Source organism: Cavia porcellus, unplaced genomic scaffold (assembly GCF_034190915.1).
Source record: "Cavia porcellus strain 051 isolate PalLab524CR breed Dunkin Hartley unplaced genomic scaffold, mCavPor4.1 scaffold_2, whole genome shotgun sequence".
NCBI lineage: Eukaryota > Metazoa > Chordata > Mammalia > Rodentia > Caviidae > Cavia > Cavia porcellus.
Genome location: NW_026947485.1, coordinates 571213 through 593570, shown reverse-complemented (window position 1 = coordinate 593570; position 22358 = coordinate 571213). Strand labels below are relative to the sequence as shown.

The 22358-nt window shown below is 43.1% G+C and overlaps 1 protein-coding gene across 11 annotated transcripts in view; it reads right to left on the bottom strand.

The window, feature by feature from the left end:
* Elapor2 (endosome-lysosome associated apoptosis and autophagy regulator family member 2) overlaps positions 1-22358 on the bottom strand; it is a 117236-nt gene that overhangs the window by 51656 nt on the left and 43222 nt on the right. For 10 of the 11 annotated variants that reach the window (XM_003469790.5, XM_063237268.1, XM_063237275.1 and 7 more), the window contains exon 2: positions 8358-8478. In XM_003469790.5, the coding sequence (XP_003469838.3) occupies positions 8358-8478 (121 nt within the window). The other variant, XM_063237288.1, reaches the window with a different exon arrangement.

The window sequence follows — 22358 nt, the reverse complement described above, 5'->3', positions numbered from 1 at the left end:
TGCAGAGACCCCAAAATCTGACTGCACTCCCCTCAACCATACTCATAGTAGGTCTTCTAGATTGTATGCTCGTTCTGTTTGACATAGCTGAAGAACTGCTACACTGCTTTCTATGGGGACTGGACCAATTTACACATCCGCCAAAATTCTCCCAGGGCAGGCTCCTCTCCACGTCCTTCCCAACATTTCACAATTTATCTTTTCTCTTGGGGGAGTCACAGACACTGTAACAGATGTGGTGCTGTCTCAATGCAGTTGGACTTCTCTGGTGACTAATAGTCTCGAGAACTTTTCACATGCCTGATGTAGCCACTTGTGAGTCTTCTTTATTTAGGGTTTTCTGTTCAGGATTTTTTCTGATGGACTTGGGGGGGGGGCTTTAAAAATTTTGGGGGGTACTGAATGAACCCACGGTCTTCACACTAAGCTACATCATCAACCTTTTTAAATTTCTTAAGGCAAGTCTTTACTAAGTTGCCCAGGACAGGAACAAATGTATGACCCTCCTGTCCTAGTCTCAGACTGCTGAGATGACAGGTGTGTGCCACAGAACACCTACCTGCCTCTTCCCATTTTTAACTGAGTTGTCATTTTACTGTTGACTTGAGGGTTCCCTGTATATATTGGAGATTAACTTCTTATCAGACATACAGCTTGCAAATATTTTCTCCTATCCCATAGGTTATCTTCTCATCCTGTCATTGTGCTGTGCAGAAGTGATTTGGATTGTTATGACTGAACTTGTGTTTTTATTATTGTTTTGTGGTCTGAGTGTGTGTGGTCAAATCTAAGAATCACTACCCAGACTGACGTTGCATTTTCCCTCTGCAGCTTTACAGTCCCTGGTGTTACCTTCTGTCTCTGTTGCTTTTCTCTCGTTGAGACAAAATACCTGACACCAAAAATTAGAGAAGAAAAAGTTTATTCAGCTTACAGTTTTTGGATGTTTCATTTCATACTCAGCTGGCTCCAAGGAAGGGTTGTGTGGCTGAGGGGCAACCATTCATGGTGGCTGCAAGCAACAAGAGCAAAAGGGCCAAAGTGGAAAAACATGCCTCCTTTCCTCCCTTATATTGTATACTGGCTCCGTCCCTGGGTGGGTGCAGCGCTCACACCACCAATCCCAGTGCTAGACAACAAGCCAATCACAAACACTAGATTCAGCTGCCTCCATGATTACATGAGGCTTGGGGGGCCACCTAGACACAAACTATAACACTGTGACACCAGTGGAGCTGCTGTTCAGGGTGAAAGGTAAGGGTCTAACTTCATCCTTGGCATGTGGACATCCAGCTGTCTCAGCAGCACGCTGACGACACGGCCCTCTCTGTTGAAGTTTAGTCACTGCACACATGGGTTTGTGTCTGGACCCACCCTGCACAGAGCAGTATCTGTTTCTATGCTGACACCACATAGTTCCTAAGTGCAGCTGTAGGACAACTCCACAGTTTGAAGGTGTGAGACCTGGAGCTCTTTCTGCTCAAAATAGTATATAGTTTGTTGGGGTACTCTGCAGTTGTACATGAATTTTAGGGTTTTTTCCTGCTTCTGTTTTTGAAAAGTCTCTGGAATCTTGAACAAGGACCTCAGTGAATCTGCAGATTATAGTGGATCGCATGAACACTGGAAAAACAATTCTCCCAGCCCATGACACCTTTCTATTTACTTGTGTCTGCTTTGTTACTGTTTTTGGCTTCCAGTCTTTTACCTCCACTGTTTATTTCTACTTTATTATTTTTACATTATTGTAAATTAGTCTATTTTCTTGGTTTCTATTTTGGGTGCTTCTTTGTTAAAATTCAGAAATACAAAATGGATTTTGTATGCTGATTTTTTAGCCTACAACTGTGCTGAGCTTACAAACTAGGTCTAACAGTTCTTTGCAGAGTCCTTCGTGTTTTCTTGCATGTAGGACAATGCCACCTTCAGATGAGGCAGCTATACCTACTCCTTCCTAAGCTGGGGGCACTTTTCCCACTCTCTTCTCCCCCCCAGGACTTTCATGAAGACAGGGAATAGAGATGCAAAAGGGAGCACCCTTGTCATGTTCCAGATCCAGAAACAAACACTGTTGGTCCCCACACGTCAGCTGCGGGCTTGTCACGTGCTGCAGTAAGCACCTTCCCCTGCTTACTGACTGCATCACCAAGAGGTGCTGAGTTTGTAAAATGCTCTTCCTGCATCTACTGAGATGACTGTGAATTTTTTTCTTCATTCTGCTTTAAGTGCTCAATCATATTAATTCAGTTGCCTATGTTAAATCCACCTTCCATCCTAACGATAAGCCCTGTTTGGTCATGACATATCACCATTTAATGTGCTATTGTTGAATTCAGATCATCTAATCTATAGATCAGAGATATACTTCACCTGAATCTTCATTATAATTTCTTTCCTCCTGCCAACTTTGGCCTTAGTAATTTCCCTCCTTCTCTTTGATGTGGAACATCAAACAGATTATTTGATTGCTTTCTTTTTTAACATAGGCACTTATCACTATAAATTTCCCCATTACTCTTGCTTTCGTTGCAGTCCATAAGTTTTAGGTGGGATTTATGTTCTCTTTTGTCTTTAAGGTTTCTCTTTTTTCCTTTTGATATCTTCCTTGATCCACTGATTGTTCAGGAGGAGTACATAGTTTAATTTCTATGTACTTGTGAGTTTTCTCATTTTCTTTTTATTCTACGTACAGATTATTTTATAGTAAAAATGTTAGCAAGCACAAGTCAGTGTGGCAAAATCAGTGCCATATTATAATGAATGTAACTGCAAGTTCAAAGTATGAACCTCATCAATTACGAACAGGAATAAACATTTGACCATAATGATGCTGAAGTTACTTTCTGAAGACATTTGCTGCACTTCTTGTTAGAAAAACACAAACTTCTAAGTGGAACACCTTTACCTTTTTTGCATATAATAAACTATGAAATGACATGTAAATATCTAATTTCACCAAGATTTTTTATATCAAATAAAATCATTTCTGACTGAAAACTTTTGGTCATTTTAATGAATAATCCAATCAAACACGTTTTTTAAAAAAATTTAAGTCCTAACCTTCATTTTTTCCAGGAAAATGGTGTGAAAAGTTGCTGCTCTGTTGTATGCTACAGGCCCCAGGTTATTGCTGCAGAGATGCTGACTGGGTTTCCATGGCCAGCACCAAGGACTATCCCTTTCAACCTTGTGGCATGGACACCACCTCAACAATGAGTTTCTCCCTCCCAGATGCCGAAGGGTAGGAATCATGCTGGAGGCATCTTGGAAGTACATTCCTCCAAAAGAGCACACGTGCCAGCTGCACAGTCAGAGCAAAGCAAAGGGGGTTCCTGGTGAGATGCTCTTGGTGGAGGCGCTGTGCGCCTTTCAGGGCCTGGTAATGCCCTCACACAGATCCTCCTGCTCCTTCTGCAGCACTTCTGTGTCTTGGGGATGCTGTCCCCCTGGGCCTGCTGAAACACTGCCTGGCAGGGAGAACTGAAGCTGCCAAGGCAGTGGCTCGCCCTGGTTGCCACCGTATATGGGGCTGTCACGAGGCAGTCGAGGTTCACAGTCATGGTTAGGAGGAGCCATCTGTGAGGACAGCATTAGAAAAGCTCCAGAAACCAATCAGGATCTTCCTGAGGAAACCCTGCTCCATCTCCAACAGAAATGACTGTGAAGCCTTGTCAGCCTCTCTGTGGAATTTGCAACAAACACCCTCCCCATTTGCCTTGGCTTGCGGGCTTGCACACCACACACATGCCTGCTGGGTCCACGCAGTAGCCCCGGTCAATGAACAGGAAGAGGCCTGATGCTGAGATGCAGGGTGTAGACTCCAGACACCCTGCACCACATCCGGGTCCTTCAGAAGCAACTGAGATTTCTGTCTGGGCTACAGATGGATGACAGAAACACCCTGGAACTCTATGGATAAAACCAGGTTATAATTTCTACCAGGTCCCAGTTACCTTCTCACTGGAAAGCCACAGAGATCATGAGCTATGTCAACTGAGCCTGGCTCTCCAGCAGCCGAGCAGTGACCTGCAGTGGGCTCAAGATCACTGGGGTGACGCACATGCTGCAAACCTCCCTCCTCTACCTACTGATTCCTGGTTTCACTTTGCTGTAGCCAGAAAAGGTATGGGGTGAGTTCCATTTGTCAAGCCTTGCTTTGTGACCTGATGTGTGATCCATCCTGAGGGATGGACCCCTGTACAAGTGTGTGTATCTTGTTGCTGCTGGTAGAAGGTTCTAGAAGCATGTGTTAGGTCCCTGTGGTCTCAAGGCTATTCAGATCTGTTTATGGATTTTTCTATCTGGATGATCTGTCCATTCCATTAGCATGCACTGCTGTATGTTTCTCCTTTTAGATTTGTCAATGTTTGCTTTATATATTTAGTTGGCTGGCCATTGGGTACATTTATAATTGTCCTATCTTTCTGTTGAATTGATCCTTTTATCATTATGTAATGACTTTTTTTGTCTCTTATAACAATTTTGGCCTCAGTCTATTTTTTCACATTTAATTGCTTATTTTTAAGGTCCATTAAATATGGGTTATAATAACAGGTTTAAGAATCAGATTAGAAAAACTAATTTGAATATAGCACGAATTGACCCAAGAAAACACTAAAAGTAAATAATAAAACATTAAAATTCAAACATATGCATATAGGGCTGTAAGCCCTGTGTCATTAAAACTCCATTAATTCCTAGACCTTTTATAAGAACTACCAAAGTAAATTATATACACAGTATCCACACATACATCTACATGTATCTAAATATGTTTATATGTACATTTGCTAATATATTTATTACCTCAGCATATTACTGATTTACATACTGACATACTGGATCATTAAACAAAGTGTCCAAGACAATGTCTGATTTCATGCTTACACACTGAACACTACTGTGTCTCGGCTATCCTCAATCAGAAAATGATGCGTTAAGGTTATATTGTTTAAAGCCATGGACTCAGAAATATTTGAAAGAGTAAACAATAAAGTATGTATCTTTCCCAAATAAAGCATCCAAATAAATAAGAGAAAATATATGTGAGCACCACCTGGAGACCACACCAAGAGGACCACTGTTTCTGAAGCCAGAAGAGCCAAGGAAGCCAGGGTCCACCAGAGGCTTAGAAAACCCTGTGCTTCCAGGATGGAGCAGGAAATGACCCAGCGTGGGGAAGTGAAGTGAGACCAGAGCTCCGGGCTCTATTCTGAGATGCAGTGGCTGTGGTGGTTCAGGAACCTGCACGCAAAGGACCCCCATGGAGAGCCATCCATAGGTGACCCACACTTGGCACCAAGAGCTGGCAGAGGGAGACATGTGAGGTGGGGTGGCCACGGGGGAGACTTAGGGGCTCCTCATAAAAGGGATTGGGGGCACTGGGGCCCCAGCCACCCTCCCCTAAGTCCTGTTCACTTAGGAACACATCCACCCTAGGGCACCAGCACCACAAAAACCAATCTCACTGACCTCACTCAGCAGAAACCTGCAGTTAGATTTTATAGGGGTTTTTAAATATATATATATAGCTTAGCCATCAATTTTCTCAAAAACTTGACACATAAACAAACCTATAATCCCTTAGGAAAGGCCTCCTCTACTGTCTCTCTTTCTCCTAATTCCTGTTAAAGAACCCATACAGTTTCAACTAAGATCAAGTTCTGGGTTTGAGTCTCCTTTTGGAGCAATAAGGACCCAGAAAATGACCCTCTCCACAGCCAGGGCCCTAAACATCCTTCCTTCTCTTGAAGCCAACAGGATCCACTACAGGGATCCTGTGTCCCACAGGAGCTGGAGCCCCCAACCACAGCTGCAGGTAGCAGGCAAGCTTGGATCAGGACAGGTGCTGGGCACACGCATCTGTCTTTGCCAAGACTGGCCACCCAGAGGTCAGCTCATCCCTGAAGTCTGAGTCTTCTTGTCAGTAAAGAGAGTAGCCCCAACCTGAAAATACAAAATGCTACAAAATACAAAATTTTCTATGTCAACATGACATCCCAACTGAAAAATTCTACATCGATGGTTTCAAGTACTAAAACATTTAAAATACTATATATTTTATATATATTTATATTTTATAAAATATTATATATTTTATATATTTAATAATATATTTATATATTTTTTTACTATATATTACCTTTGTGTTAGGTACCTGAAGTATATTTAAAATACAAATTAATTTTTGGTTTATACTTGAGTCCTATCCCTGAGATATTTCAATATGCATATACAAATAGTCCAAATTCAGAAAAGATCCAAGTCATCTGGTTCTAAACATTTCAGGGAAAGGGTCCCAACCTGAAGCAGCGGCCTGCCACGGTGGCTCTGAAGCAGACTCAGGTCTGGACAGTGCTAGCTGTGGTCAGCAGTAGCCAATCCACGCCTGAAGAATGCTCAGTTGGGGCTCTGCTGCTATCAGAGCCAAACATGAACCACCAGCCGTGTGGCAGGCAGCACACTTGACATATGACTTAACAGCTTCTGGATGAATTAGAACTGCAGCTTATCTGTGAGCTTTACAATGACTTGCCTTTGCCATAACAAAAAGTCACAGGTCTAAGGCCAGACTAACAACTACCAAAGCAAATATACTATGCAGGAATATTTGGAAATTCAGATTTCAGACAAAATAAGAAGATAAAAAATGTTCCAGTCATCACTCATGCATTGTTGTTTTTAAAATAAGTATGATTTTAAAAGCAAGCAATAATTACAAGTGGCTTAATTCTAGTCAGAGTTTCTAGGAAACATCTTGCTGGAAGGTCAGATTCAAAATATCACTATAAACATTTTAGTAAATAATGAGTTAAAAGGGCACCTGGCAGCACTGGAAGAAATGTTCCTATTCAGGCACTAATCTTGCAACGGATGTGGCCAACATATCAAAGTCCTGGTCTACTACTAGGTGTTTAAGGTCTGGCTCTAGAGGGAAGAAGTCCTGTCCACCACTTGCCACCATGGAAATCTTCCCCATGGCCCATTTCAACTAACAGTCAGCTCTCCACAGCCAGTGCTGGCCAGGGCCACCATGCCCCCATGTGCAAAGTTAGGATTTATGATGGTTCTGATAAGCCTGAAACTAGGGAGCAGCGTCAGTGAGAAGCACAGGTGTGCTGGACGTGGCAGCACATACCCACATCACAGGGTACCGGGCCAGAGCCCAGAGGACCATCAGGAACAATGGGTCAGAGGGGCTACCTAGTGAGACCTAACCCTTGCTCCAGACAGAAAAGGGTAGGTAAGCACTACCGGAGACTCCTGGGAGACAGCTGTACACAGCTGATTGCACAGATATTATCCAGGCTGTTTCACCCTTTTAACCACCACCCTCTGAGAACTGATTCCACAAAACTGGTCCTGGACTAATTTCTTCCAGTAATCATGCTGTTCTGAAGACACGTGCTGGATGTCCTCAGGCTGCAGGGCACTCAGGTTCTCTTTGTATTCATTAAACGTTCTCCACCAAGGAGTAATGGCACCTTCCCCTAACCCTTCCTCATCGAACTTGTGCAATCTCCCTTTTATCAGCAGAGCCTCACCTATGCTGATCCTCCAGCTGATCACAGACACACTGCGAGTGAGAAGGAATCAGTTGCCCATTTAATAATTTGCTCCCCTGCTTTTTCACATGGAATCAGAAGAACTAAGCTTTTAGGAATACCATTTGGAAGATTGCAGGAATATCAAAACAAACTCTGTCACTTCTAGGTCTGAAGTGCAGATCACCTCTAGGCTACCTCCTAACAGAAACCCCTGACTCACCAAAGTAAAGAGTGCTCTAAAGGTAGAATTCATAAATGAAAATCAATTTCACTCCATTCATTCACAGTGCTGCACTTTGAAGCTCCTTAATTGCCAAAAGATAAGTCGTTGAAGGTGATATTCAGCAACTCTACAAATACTCTGTAGGTTTCACTTTAAAAATTACTTCAAGGTATTTCTATAACTAAAAAATAAAAAGAAAGAAACCTGTTGTGAGATGAGCGTCATGGACAGCTGGTGGCAAAGGCAGCAATGCAATGAGAACATACTTGGCACCACTGCACCAGACACTGCAATGTTAAAAGATGCCAAACTCTGGCGTTCATATCATACAATTCACAGATGCTTTTAATTTAAAAGACACCATTAAAGATAAATATTTCTACTCTGCCCTCTACTATTTTAAACACAAACGTAAACAGATCTTTTGTAATACTGCCCAGACTGCAGACCCAGGGCCACCAGGCACTAAGAAAGCGGCTTGGATTCTGTTAGTCATCCACAGGAATGCTTGTGCCTGCAGGACTGTCCTGCTCACAGGAGGACATGACAGTGTAACCAGAAACAGGCATCGGAGAGTAGAGACGTACTGCACTCTTTCCCTCTCACAGGATCGGGCAGGCCAGCGCAGTCCACGGCAGCATTGGGAACGGCGACCCTCCACCTGGAGCCGCTGCTGTCGCACTCAGTGTACTCGAAGTGGTAATCGCTCTGCAAGCAACCACAGAGATGAACTGTGTTAGAGTCAGTTCCATGGGACACCTGTGTGGTCCCCGGCATGCCCAGGACCTGCAGCCAGACCCTTGTGGACCTCATCCCAGTTATGCTCCACCTGCCTAAGCAGTCCCCGGTCACGTCACAACGGTCTCATGTCATGCAAAGAGGACACATGGGGGGGGAGCAGGGAACTCTCTCGGTTGTGGCTGTATGCTTCAGTGCCATCCACCCACAGGGCCAGCATCCCTGTCCATCTCAGGTTTTACAAGCTCTAAGTAATTGACAAATTGAGTTACAGAAAGAACAAAATAATACTGAGAAGCCGAGCGCTGTCACTGGCCCAAGTGACTCTAACACAGTTCATCTCAAAAGAAGAGAACCATTCCCACTGACCTAATTCCCATGGTTTTAAAATGTAACAGAAGGTGTAATAACTAATTATTCAACTACTAAAGAGCACAAGATTTTTAAGCAGCACTCCCAGATTCAATTCACTCCCCCACAGCTATCTGCCATCCATCACAGGTGATTAAAATAGATCATTTGCTACAACTGCCAAGTCAAGATCAGTCTACTAATCTCCAGCCTTCAGGCTGTGAAGTTCTCACAGTCACCTCCTCCCGTCAGAGCACAGTACCTCTGAGCAATTATGAACTGAAAGGAAGCAAAGCGAAATGCTGTAGACCATTTTAAGAATGAGGGAAATTCCATGTCTATCCGAAGATACTTTGAGCTCTAAGCCCGCCTATTTCATCCAATGCCCCGCCTACTGCTTATCTGATTTGTCCACACGGCTCAGCCTCCCTTAACGAGTCATGGCACCTAACAGTAGAAGTATCAAGTACCATCAGCTCAGGAAATCTGGCATGGCAAGGCCGCTACTCTGGCTCTTTCCCTGCAGCACAGTTTCCTAACCAGAAATTCCTAACACCTAACAAATTCCTGAGAGCTTCAGTTAGGAATAAGCTGAGAGTTCCCCAAATCATCAGCTTGAGGTTGCTTTCTGTTAACAGTTCTTCCCTTGATCTATCTCCTCTCATTTTTACTGTATGCAGTAAGGAGAAATCAGGCCATACCTTCAACATTTTGTTAGAAAACCTCCTCAGCTAAATACCCAAGTTCACCACTGATCAGTTTTGCTTTTCACACAATCACAGCCATAATTCCGCTAAGCTTCGTTCCACCATAGAACAAGGATCACCTTGCTCCAATTTCCAGTGATGAGTCTCTCACTGGCTAACCTCTCTGTAGGACAGCTTTCACTGTTCTCAGAACATTCTACTGGTGACAATTTACCTCTAATCTGAGACCACACGGGTATTTTCCACTGTGCTTCTACCTGTTTTCTGAATCCTCACTAACAGCAGCCTTTACAGCCCTATTTTTTATCAGCAGTTTGTTCAACACCATGCAGGCTTTTTTACCAGGTACCACAAAATCCTCCCAGTCTCCACTCACACCCAAGTGTAAATCCAGTTTCCCACTTTTAGGTGTTTGCTACAGCAGCACATTGTTATGGTCCAGGTCTTGAAGCTCCTCAAGAGCCTCATGTGCTCACAGGTAGAGCTTCTGAAAGATGGTTAGATCAGAGGGCTTGCTGTTAGGAAGCGGGGTCTGCTTAGAAAAAGACAGTCCCTAGAGATGTGGCAGGGAGGGGTTTATCTCCCTTCCCGACTCTTCCCAGCCACAATGGCATGAGCTTCTTTTCCTCCGCCAGCCCCTTCTAGCATGCTATCCTGCTTTGGAGCTAGCAGACCATGGTCTGGAATGCAAGCCAAAATGAACTTCTTCTCCTTTAAATTGGGGGTGTCAGGTATTGTGTCTCGGGGGCAAGAAAAGTAACTAAGATTTTGGTACCAGAGTAGTGGGGTCATTCCTATTATACTACTTGATATTGTGTTTCAGAAATCTTTGGAACTGATTTGCAGAAAAAGTATGGAAAAGTTTAGAGATGCCACTTGGAGAAGCAGACAAAAAACAGTAAAAGCAGAGCATGATGGGAGACTCGGGTCAGAGATCAGAAGACCAGAATAGCGATTAAAAGGGAGACAATAAAGACAAGAAGGACTCCATTAACTATTAGATTCAAGGCCATGTGTATTATGTCCTGGCAGAAAATGTGTTCACATTCTGCTTATGTTCTAAGACTTTTCGAGAGACTGATTAAGGGTAGCAGACTAATTAATGGTGGAGGAAATTTCAAGGCAAACCAACATACAGACTATGTCATGTTGAAAGTTTTTAGCAAGCTTTACATTGAGAATCAAGAGCAAAGGGAACAACTTGGTGATTTAAAATTTTTTTGAGTTTCACCAGAAAGGAACCTCCAAGAAAGTTGGCACCAGCAAAGATGAAGTATAGGAGAGCCTGATCACTGAAAACATTAGCATTGAAAATCCAAATTGTTTGAAATAGGACAGTAGGAAAAAAGGCCTTGATTACATGTAAGGATTTAGCAAGATCCATCTCTCCAGGGTCCAAGGGTATAAAACTGCCTGACTTTGCTTTCAAAACATATCCAAGGGCACCCTGCTCAAGAAGGACTACCTACAGCATTGGTTGCTCTCGGATTCAGTTCACAGTGCTTATCCATTGGGCACATAGAGACCTCTGCATCATCATTCAAGGGGTCCAGCTATGACCAGAGCTGCCAACAGACCCTGGGGTCATCCATGTGGTGATTTTACAAGCATTCAGAGTGTAAGAGTTATGGGATCAGAGAGGCCTCCACCCAGACTTCAGAAGAAAGCTGAGGAGAACAGACAGTCTGCTTCTAAAACAGCAGTGCATGAAGCTGTTAGCGTGAAGCCAAAGTGTAACAGAAACCCCAAAAGTGGAGACACCAGGAACACAGAATGTATGAGGAAAGTCTCAAGGAGTGATGAAAGCTAGCCCAAGAAAGAGCCCACAAGAGCTACAACAACAAGCAATGCCACAGGGGTGAGGCTCCCCAAGCCCTTTGGCACTCACATCTTGCCATAGCTTGCCCTGGGTGCCAAACCAGGATCTACAGGATTTACTCTCCTCTCTGCTGGGCTTCAGTCGTCCTTTGATCACACTGCTTTCCACTCACCTCTGCCTCTCTTTTAGAAGAGATGGGAATGCTTTTCCTGTGTCGTCGTATGTCGGTAGTGTTTAAGTTTCTTATGATTTTTACAGAGGCTCACAGCTAAGAGTTTGCTTCATGTCTCAGAAGACTCTTTTGACTTGCCCTTTTCAATATGGCTGGAACTGTTACAACTTTAGTAACCCTTAGAGATGAATTGAATGCATTTGCATAAAAAGATTTGCATGAGTCTTTTGAGGTGGAGGGATGGAATGTTATGATTTATATCTAGACATCCAAGAGCTTCAAATGCTCTAAGCTAAGGCTTTAGGGATATGATTGGATTATGGGGGCTCACAGCTGACTTGCAGTTAGGAGTCAGGGTCTGGTAGAAGAGGCGGATCACTGCGCTGTGGCCAGAAAAGCTTCATCTCCCTTCCCAGGTCCTCCTTCGACACACTCTGCCTTTCCTCTGCCATGCCTTCTGTCATGCTGCTCTGTCTTGGAGCCAGCCAACTTCAGACTAAATTGTCAGACAAAATAAACATCTGCTTCCTTAAATTGTGGGTGTCAGATATTTTGTCCCAACAATGAGAAAAGGGACTAAAATGACCTCAATGCCAGATACCAAATGGCTGCCTATGGCAGTGTGACAAATTACCACAAAAAGCAGTGTAAGACAGAAGCCTATTCTTTCAAAGTTCTACAAACCCTAATTAAATCCAAACACAGCTTCAGTGTTCTGATCAGAGTATTGCCAGGCTATACTCCCCCAAGAGAGGAAACATCCATTCCTAGACTGCTGCTTCCAGGGGCCACATTCATGTGGCAAGACGGTACCACTCCAAATCTCTGCCTTCCCCTCTTCTCAGGATTCCACATAACATCTCAATTTACATCTGCCTTCTTCCTCATATTAAACGTGGTTCACATGCTCTAAAGATCAGGATTTGGAAGTCTTTGTTTTTTGTTCTTCTTTGGGGGCAGAACCATTATTTGGCCTACTATAATCTCCCTTGGTAGAATAGCATTGACCAGCCATTCCTCTGAATAGTGGTTTTCTTGTTTCTCCTGTTCCTGATTATTTGTATTAAGATGTCTCTCTTAATGTTATATCATTCTGAAAAGATCTTGGCCTCTGTATGTAAAGTCTAGTTTTATTTCTTAGCATCCTCACAGAATAATGATCTTGTGAAGTTAAATAAGAACCATAGCTTGAAGGCTATGGAGAAGATTTTAAATGATATGCAGTCCCTATACACAGTAAGTTTACGATCTTATTGAAGTACACCAGCTATACATGTAAACACACACACGCAACATAATTTCATAAGAAAGCCAAAGATGTCTCAGAATGGAACAGCATCACCACAATTCAGCACAGAAGCAAACACCCTATCTGGTCAAAATTACCAGAATGAATTCTCCCATAAGGTAAAATGTTTACCAATAAACCAGTAAACTCAGCACAGCCAACTTTCCTTACACACTCTATCAAACACCTAAGTCTTAGCACTTGAATGATTCACAGTTTAGGACAAAGTTTTCTAGTAAAATAAGGTTGTTCAAACGTTTAGGACCATATCTGGCAGCATGTGTGGTTGAATATACAGAATGTGATCCCGTGCATTATGATTTCAGAGTCAGAAAAAAGTCCTATGGTCTGTGGCAAGTTAGAAAGGCAACATGAGGAGCCCTAAAGGCAGTTAGGTCTCGAACTACTCTACTGCTTCCAGGCCTCCATGAAAAGCCAGTTTGGTAGGTGTCAGATCAAGCCTGAGGAATATGCATAAAGTCATGCAATAAAATCCATTGGGCTAAAGATGAATAAATATTAAATAAGTGGCACAGATGAAGTTTCTTGGTCTTCTGTATTCTGTCATTTGCTTCTATCAGTGAGAGCCACCAATGAGAAAAATCAACTCTGAGCCTCCCTGAGTGCCCTCTGTCAGCAATTAAAAACTGTCCACTGCTAATTACACAGATACAGTGGAGCACAAGCTCTCCTACAGAATAAAAACAGCAGAGCAAACAGAAGGCCTCTGCTTTTAAAGAAGACAAGATGCTTGAAACCAGAAGAATACAAAAGAACAGTAAAAAAGAAGTAAACATAAACCACTTTCTTCACTTGAAGCTCCTTCTCTTTGAGGTTTTTATGCAAAATGTTGAGAACAGCACAGTCTTGCATTTGCCTCGACTCCAGAGCCACTGGGAGAGCAGCTCCCAAATGCAACTGTGCAGTGAAGCAGCTGGCGCACTGATGAAGGGTGTGAAACAAGAAGGAAAGGAGAGTGCAGGAGGCCGTGGTGCCCGCCACAGTGCTCCACTCCAGCTCCGAGGAGCAGGAGACCTCATGGACGCTACAGAAAGGCCAAAATCTTGAGAATGCTTAATGCACACACACACAACTTGTAGTACCTCCTAGAGCCTGCATTATCAAGTACATAAGCACAGTAAAACTCTGCAGCAATATTTATATTTGGATTTTTCTTTTATAAAAGGAACATGATGTTACCATGGAAACCTACTGCTAAGTAAAGTGATATATACCTGATCTATTTATGAAACATCTTTTTTTCTTCATTTGTGGAAATGGTACTATTTTAGAAATAATTTTTTTAAAAGCTCATATTTTACTTGACCACAGTGTCTATCTTTGTAAACAAGGCCCTGCTGGTGCTTGTACACAAGCTAATTTTGTCAACTTGATTGACTCAGAAGCCACATAGGGGATTAATAAAGCATGCTGCTAGAGGTGTCTGGTGGGTCATTCAAGCATAACCCAAGTACTATGCCTCATCCCTCACCCCTCCTCCCTGGCATTGTTCCCCCGTTCTGCTTGCCAGCCACCATGAGCTCCATATCTTTGCTCTCCCATGCCCTTTTTCCATAATGTTCCTGCTTTGGAGCCAGCCAACCACGTACTTTAAACCCTGAAATCATGAGCCAAACTAAACCTTTCCTCCTCTGAGTTATGGGTTTTGGATATTATGTGACAGAAATAGGAAAGCAAATAAAGAAAACTGGTATCAGAGAAATGCTGTAAGTGTATCTCACCATGTGGCTTAGAAGCCTTTGGAATTGGCTTGCCAGAGGAGTTTGAAAAGTTTGGAGATGTCAGCTAGAAAATCTCAGAATGCTGTAAGAAGGAGACTGGTTGGGGTTCAGAAGATGAGAATGCTAACAGGAATGTAAACAGTAAAACCCAGGCCCAACAGGTTTCAGGTGAAAATTAAGACACTATTTGTAATTGAACTAAAGACATGTATGCTACATTCTGGCAAACAAAACACTCTGCTTATATTTTGGACATTTCCTGGGACTTTGCAGCAGACTAAGAGTAAGGGTGTTGGAGTTGATTTTATGGAGGAAATTTCAAGGCAGCACAATGTTCAGGCCACGGCATGGGTATTGCTGGCTGCTGTTAGATTTATGATGAAAATTTGGAGGGAAATAGAGCAAAAATTTTTGAAATACTTATATATTGATCCAGAAGAAACCATGTGTAAATTTGGGGCCAAAGGAGGTATGGCTGCCGAAGAAATCTGCAACATTAAACAGGAAACCATGCATTTATTTAGGACAGAAGGATGCCTGAAGGCATCTAAAGAATCAGCAAGACTCCACCCATTGCAGAATCCAAAGTTCAAAAATGTAAACCTTTCACTTATGAAAAGCTTCTAGGCCCCTTGCTCAAGAAAGGCCACCTAGGGAATTCATTCCTTGGGATTCAAGTTTGCTGTGCTCAGTTATCCAGAAGAATCAGAGGCTGCTGCAGCCATGGTCCAAAGGGGCCCAGGTACTGCCTTTGCTACGAGTAAACCCTTATGTGAACCATGTGGAGCTGGTTTTATTAGCATGAAGAATATAAGAGTGGTAAGGTCAGGGAGGCTTCTGCCCAGATTGCAAAGGAAGATCTAGGTGGCCGGCCAAGGAACCCCTGAGAAGATAGCATGTGAAGCTATGAGAATAAAGCCAAATGTGCGGTGGACATCCCAGGAAGCTGGAGATGCCAGAACATGGACTGTCTACAGAGAAAAGCTGCAGACTGTGAACAGAGCCAGTACAAGAGAGAGGCTAGTACCTGAGCAACCAGATGTCAGATTTGGAGCTACAGGACTTTATGTGTGCCCTGCCAGATTTTGGCCTTGTTTTGGTCTGATTATCGTCTATCCTGTTCTTGAGTAAGAATATTTACCTTATGCCATTTTACCTTAGGATTGGTTGCTTGTTTTTGTTTGTCCAACAGAGGCTCAAAGCTAAGAATTTGCTTTGACTCACTTTTCTTTTTTTCTTTTTTTCTTTTTTCCGGTACCAGGGATCGAACTCATGACTTGCTTGCAAGGTAGGTGCTTACGCCACTGAGCTAAATCCCCAGCCCCTTGACTCAGACTTTTAAAGTTGATGGGACTGTTGAGACTCTGAGGAAGGGCAATGATTTGTTTGAAGATTAAGAATGGTTTACGGACATGTGTTTGAGTGTCAAGCTAATAAGCAGTAGGATGTGCTAGATACTGTGTCAACCTGATTGTCTTTAGAGCCACCTAGAGAGTTCAGTAAAGCACACCCCTGGGAGGGCCTGGATGGGTCATGGAGGTACGCTTCTGTGGTCCTCTGCCCCTGCTTCTTGGGCACTGTCCCCCTACTTCTTGGCCACCATGAAGTGAGCAACTCACCCTCCCACCATGATGCTTCAGCCTTGGAGCCAGTTCACCATGGACTGAATCCCTGAAACAGCAAGTTGAACTAAACCTCCCTTCCTTTAAACTATGGGTGTCAGGTATTGTGTCCTGCCTTGGTAAGGCTGACAAAGATAGTGTTCAATTCAATTTTTAATTCAACATATAATTATTGAACATATCCCACATTCTACTGTGTACATGCTGTGGTACAGCTAGAAACAAAATATCCGAGTTTCTGGTTTTGTGGCTGTTATATATATATTTTTTTTTTTTTTTGTCTTTTTCTTTTTTTATCGGTAGCGGGGATCGAACTCACAACTGCCTGCTTATAAGGCAGGCACTTATGGCCCATCTTTCTTTTTTTTTTTTTTTTTTTTGTCTTTTTCATTTTTATCGGTACCAGGGATCGAACTCACGACCGCCTGCTTGCAAGGCAGGCGCTTATGCCGCTGAGCTAAATCCCCAGCCCCGTGTGGCTGTTATATTTTAGTGTGAATGAAAGTACATGAGCTGCCGGGTGTGGTGACCCATGCCTGTAATCCCAGCACTCGGGAGGCTGAGGCAGGAGGATCATTGCGAGTTCGAGACCAGCCTGGGCTACAAAGTGAGCCCAACGCCTGCCCGAACTGCATAGAGACCCTGTCTCAAAAAAGACAAAAAAAAAAAAAAAAAAAAAAAAAAAGAAAGAAAGAAAGAAAGTACATGAACTTTCTAAAATTAACCCAAATTAAACAATTTCCTTCTGTGGCCTCAATCCCAGCTTGCAAAGGGTTAGGCAATGACTGGGAACAGGCATAGATCCCAGTCTGTCTTTCATGATACCAAGTTTAAGAGGGCCAATGACAGCTAACTCTGCTCCCCAGCCTCCTCTTAGTGTCTGAAAGAAGAAGCTATGCTTCATTTTTATGATCTGTGCTCACACATTGTTCTTGATGAAGGGACACTACATCTGTAACCATACACTGGCAAGGAAAGTTTCACAAGATGAGTATTCTAAAACAAATCTACTTAAAGAAATTGCAGGTCTCTTCAGTTTTCTCAAGAAAACTACAGCAAGTGAATTTATAATACTAATAATTCTCACACAAAACCCTCTGTGAAGATACTAAGGAAAATATGTCCCTGTGTAAAAGAGCCTTTAAACACATGCGGTAATTATTATCTAATTACATTTAATCTTGCCAAATTAAATATATGTTTGTCTTTGCTACCACAAGCCTATATAAGAATTTTAAATTTCTAAAGGGAGCAGAGTAAAAGAATGAAATATTATAAGCTCACAAAAACCATGGTAGTAAAAATAGAAATGCCAACAGATACAAGTGTTGACATATTTCTGGAGATGGACAGCTTGTGGGCTCTAATTGATTTATCAAAGTAAGAAAACCTGAAAGCCACAGGCTACACAAATGGAGGAGGAGAAGGAAGCTGGTGCAGGCTGAAGACTCAATGGAGGCATGAATACCTCAGAAATCAGAGGTCCATGGCAGGTCCACACACAGAAAGATCAACTGAAAACCTGTTTGAGAACTCAGGCACCTCAGAGCACAGCGGGAGAGAAGGAACTACTTCCTCAGAAAACGGGGCACTAGGGAGTCACCGCGGAGCCTCCCTGCGCCTGCCCTCAGCACCCACCAGGCCCTGCTGCCAACAGCTATGCATCCTCCCTTCCTAAACCCTGTGATGGCTTCCTGTTCTCCGCAGGGCAAGGACATCATCTGAGAGCAGTAGAACAGTTCTTTCTCCACTCTGCCTCTGACTCTCTGGGTCCCTTTTCTACCATTTTACATAAGAAACACTGAACCACAGGTGCACTGCGCTCTTCCTTGGCTCCAGGCCCCAGTGTGGCCCTCCTCTAAGCAGCTCTCTGCCTGTTCCTTGGAAATCTGCACAAGGACTCAAGTGGCCCTCAGTCAGGCCCATCCCCAACATCTCAGGGATTAAGGACAAAAGTACAGACCGAGGTGTGCCTGCCTGCCCAATCACCATCCCATATCCTGAGAGGTAAAAACAGCCCCCACGCAGCTGGACAGATCAGGAGAGCTGCAGAGGCCTTCACGTGGTTACTCCCAGCCTTACCAGCCTGAGTGTGGTAAAAAGGAGCTGCGGGGCAGGAGAAGGGTCACTGCTGGAGGAGGACCACAGCGGTCTATCTCCTGAAACCATCCAAACAACAGGTAACAAAGGCACCATCCCTTTTGGAAGATAAAATCCTCAGAGGAAGAAGGTTTCACCTATCTCACGAAGGGTCATTGGGTTAAGGTATTTTTGCTTTGTTTACTTTTGTTTGGTGAGTTCTGTTTTTGCCTAACTCAAATTAAACTTACAAAGTAATGTACAAAAGTACAGTTTTCTCATCAGTGATGTATTAATGCACAGTTTTCCAAAAGAGGAAAAAGCTACATCTCTGTTATATTTAATCGCATGAGATTGCAAGCTTATCATTAACAAAGCTTGTCATTAACAAAAACTAAAAATCCACCTAAACTAATCAGGCTTAAACTGTACACTGAAAGAGCACCTTTGTGTCCATAAAACTTCAGCCACTGATAACTAGCTAAGTTCCAAGGTAAACTGTGTCAAGTTTTGAGAATGTGTTACACACACCCTACGGGGCTTGATCCGGGGAGACCCTATGGGGCTTGATCTGGGAGATGCTATGCACCACAGCATTATCCAAAAGAGCCTTTACAAAAACCCTTTACAACAAGCCAAATGTGCACAACAAGAGACTGGTTAATAAATCAGGGCATGAAGGCAAGATTTCAGATAGTGTATTTCAAAATGCTATGGCAGGGGATATTTAAAGACAAACATGCTTATGACATATTTAAGGGTAAAAATAAAAGGTTGTAAAGCATCACCCCCTTGCCATTCCTTAGCACTGCAGCCCAAGAGTTTCTCTGTGTGGCACCTGTCACTCGGCAAAGCTTTACAGGCATGGTCCTGAGATGGGGAAGGGGACGCTCTGTGGGAGGGGGCCCTGGAACTCAAGCACTGCCCGAACAGGTGGAAGCGGGGTGTGGCAACAGAGCAGACCAGACAAGTGGAAACCACAGAACAGGAGGCAAGGACAAAACAGGGCGGGCAGCACTCTTCACTGACGCCTGAGGGCCCAAACCCAGATTTGAATTCAACCAAGCCACTGGCATAATTCGGATGGAAAGGATTTATAAAAATAGAATTTAAATTCAAAGCCAATTCTCACCACTGCCACTTGAAATTGAGCTTTCCTTGCGGAGAGTGTCTACAGAAATAGCAAAGTTGATAAGTGGCTCTGAAAATTTAACATCCAGAATCATGTTTTGCTTACAAATTATGTGAGCTAAGTAAAAATAAGCTAGTTTTTAAAAAATAAGGTAACTATTAAAGTTCGTTGGCACTCATGTGACCCCACAAGAATCTCTGCATTTTTAAATGACTGATGTGACCCTAACAGTACCTTCATCATAACTACACTTCCTAATCATAAGTTGATGGCACCCACCAAAGGCTTCTTCTCATTAAAAGACAGCTGCATGTGGCCCTGTGTACCTGGCATCCCGTATGGAGCCCTCAGGTAACAGCCACTTCCCTCCCTCAGCATCCCCTGGGGAACTATTCAGAGACTGTACAGCTCCGAGCAGAGGACTAGCCCCAGATCTGAGCCCTGGTCAGGCTCTCAAAGGACAGAATCCTGACCATTACAATGAGTTATTCACCCATGCCAGCCGCATGGAGGAAGCCTGTGACAGCTTTCGGCTCTGCATAAAATACAGAGACCCTGCAAAGTAATTAATGGCAGGTAGACTGGAAAAGAAAGCCTAAATTTTCTAACAACCAATAATGGTAAGGAGTTTTCTGACTTTTCTTTCCTTTTTTCTGGCTTTGACCTGGAGTCAACCAACTCAGGAAGCTGCCCAATTCAGTGTAGCCTAAAAAGCCCCAGCATTAACTAAGCGTCCCTGCTGGCTGAAGCATATGCATGTACAATGGAAGGAAAGGACATGTGTGTGCACTATAGGGAAAGGGAAGGTACATGTATACACTGAAAAGGAAGGTCATGGTGTGTACACGGAAGGGAAGGGCGCACGATGCTGTTCTTCTCTATTTCCTCCTCCAACCCAGCCCAGGCCAACACTATTCAAAGACTGCCTGACATTGCAGGAGGCCAGCACCTCAAATCCAGATAGAAACCTAACCCTGTATATGGGTGAAGGCATAGAACAGAAACTCCTGCTATGCAAAGTTTGGGAGAAAAATCCCTGTTATCCTTTATCTTCCCTAATTCTTTTGTTACTTTATCCCAGTAAAATGGAGCTGTACAAAGGCCAGTGTCTGGAACTGCACAATAATCCACCTTGCTGCTCAGAGGAAAGTGAAGATAACCCCAGAGAGCAACAGAGGAGACAAGACTCCCACCCATGTGGGAGCCAGCCTGGGCCCAGGCCCCAGCCCCGCTCCTGCATGGAATACATTCTCAAAGGTATCAAAGGTTTGGAGAGCTGAACTATGGCATGAGCTACTTCATCATACCGAGAGGCTTGACCATGGGCAGACAATGCTCCTCCCTGGAAAGGGAACTCAGCCACCAAAGTCCTAGATGAATAACTCATGTTCCTAACCTAATCAGGTCAATGCCTGCTGAAAGCAACCAACATCCTACAGGTGACAAAGGATCCAGCCTCACTAGATGATATTGAAAGTGCTCAGAATACAATCCAAACCTAGCTGATAGACAAACAATAAGGAAAATCCGGCCCGTGTTCTAAGAAAATCTACAGATGCCAACACCACAGTCCCACAGACACTATAACGCTCAAAGAACTTGAAGCAGTTGTGGTAATGATCCTAAAGGCAAAGGCACTCTGGACCCTTGGGCTTGTGCTGGCCATTATCACCTAAGTTATCCACACAGCACACTCCAGCGAGTGCTGTGAAGGTCAGCTGATGACACCTAGTGTTCTACAGACCCAACCCAGTATTCACAGATGTCTCAAGGTTCCATCTACAGAAAAGATAGCTATCATCCATTACTGATTAATACAGTATAGGTCACAGAATATATAAGTAATACTTCAATTCACAAACACTTCTATTTGCAAATAGTTCAATTTGCAAATAAAAGCATTCAGCAAAATTTTCCTTCCAGGATTGACAAACTTGACATTGGGTGACAAACATGACTATATCCATCTTCCCCACACAAACACAAATACAACCATCTACCCCAAAATTCAAAACAAATCAAATGGTACAACTGCATATGATACATTCATAAAGTGTGCTCAATGCCATTCACCACCTTATAAAGTAGAATTTTGATAAGTAAGGAGATGAGAAAAGGCAAGCAGAGTCCTGCTGTCACACAGCCTATCCACAGCACTCCAGAATGAGACCTGAAGTCCGCCTCGCTCCAAAACACATTCTCGTGACCACGATGGTTCCCTTGTTAGATTCTATAAGCTGATGCTGAATCTTCAGAGGCAGAAATCAAAACAGAAATGGAAGCATCCTGTCCCTCCCTGAGGATCCCAGGAAGCAGACTTTGGTTTCACTCAACCCCTGTCCACCCTTTCTGTCTTAGCACCATCAGATCACACTGTCTCTAGGGGCATTGGTAACCTTAATGTGAACTTAAAAATAATCCCCTAAGTTATTTGCTATAAAATACCTTTATTTTCAGCCATGAGCTTCTAATTACTTGGCTTTTCTCTGTTCCCTCATATATTAGTTTCAAAATAATGTTCTATTTTCCAGTGATATAGTAATATTCAGTGTCTAGAGTTTAGAAAATAGAGATAGACACAAAGAAAATAAATATCTATTATAATCCCATCAATCAGAAATAACCACTGCTGGGATATCATTTTCCTAAGCATATTTATTACAAATTGAGATACCTAACACGTCAAAAAAAAAAACATTCACTCTAGAAAAATTAGAAAATACATATAAGACTTTCTTTTCTACAGCTTTCTTTTGAATTATATTTTTAAAAGCAATACAGAAGAGTCATACTGAGAAAAAACTTAGATCGCTGATCTCTTTACCAAGTTTAACACAGCTCTGTGTCCCTGGGAATGAATGAAAAACAAGTCCGGTCACAATGTTTGGGAATCGTAAAGCCCATCTGACCTAGTCTTTCCCCTAAGATTTGTATGTTT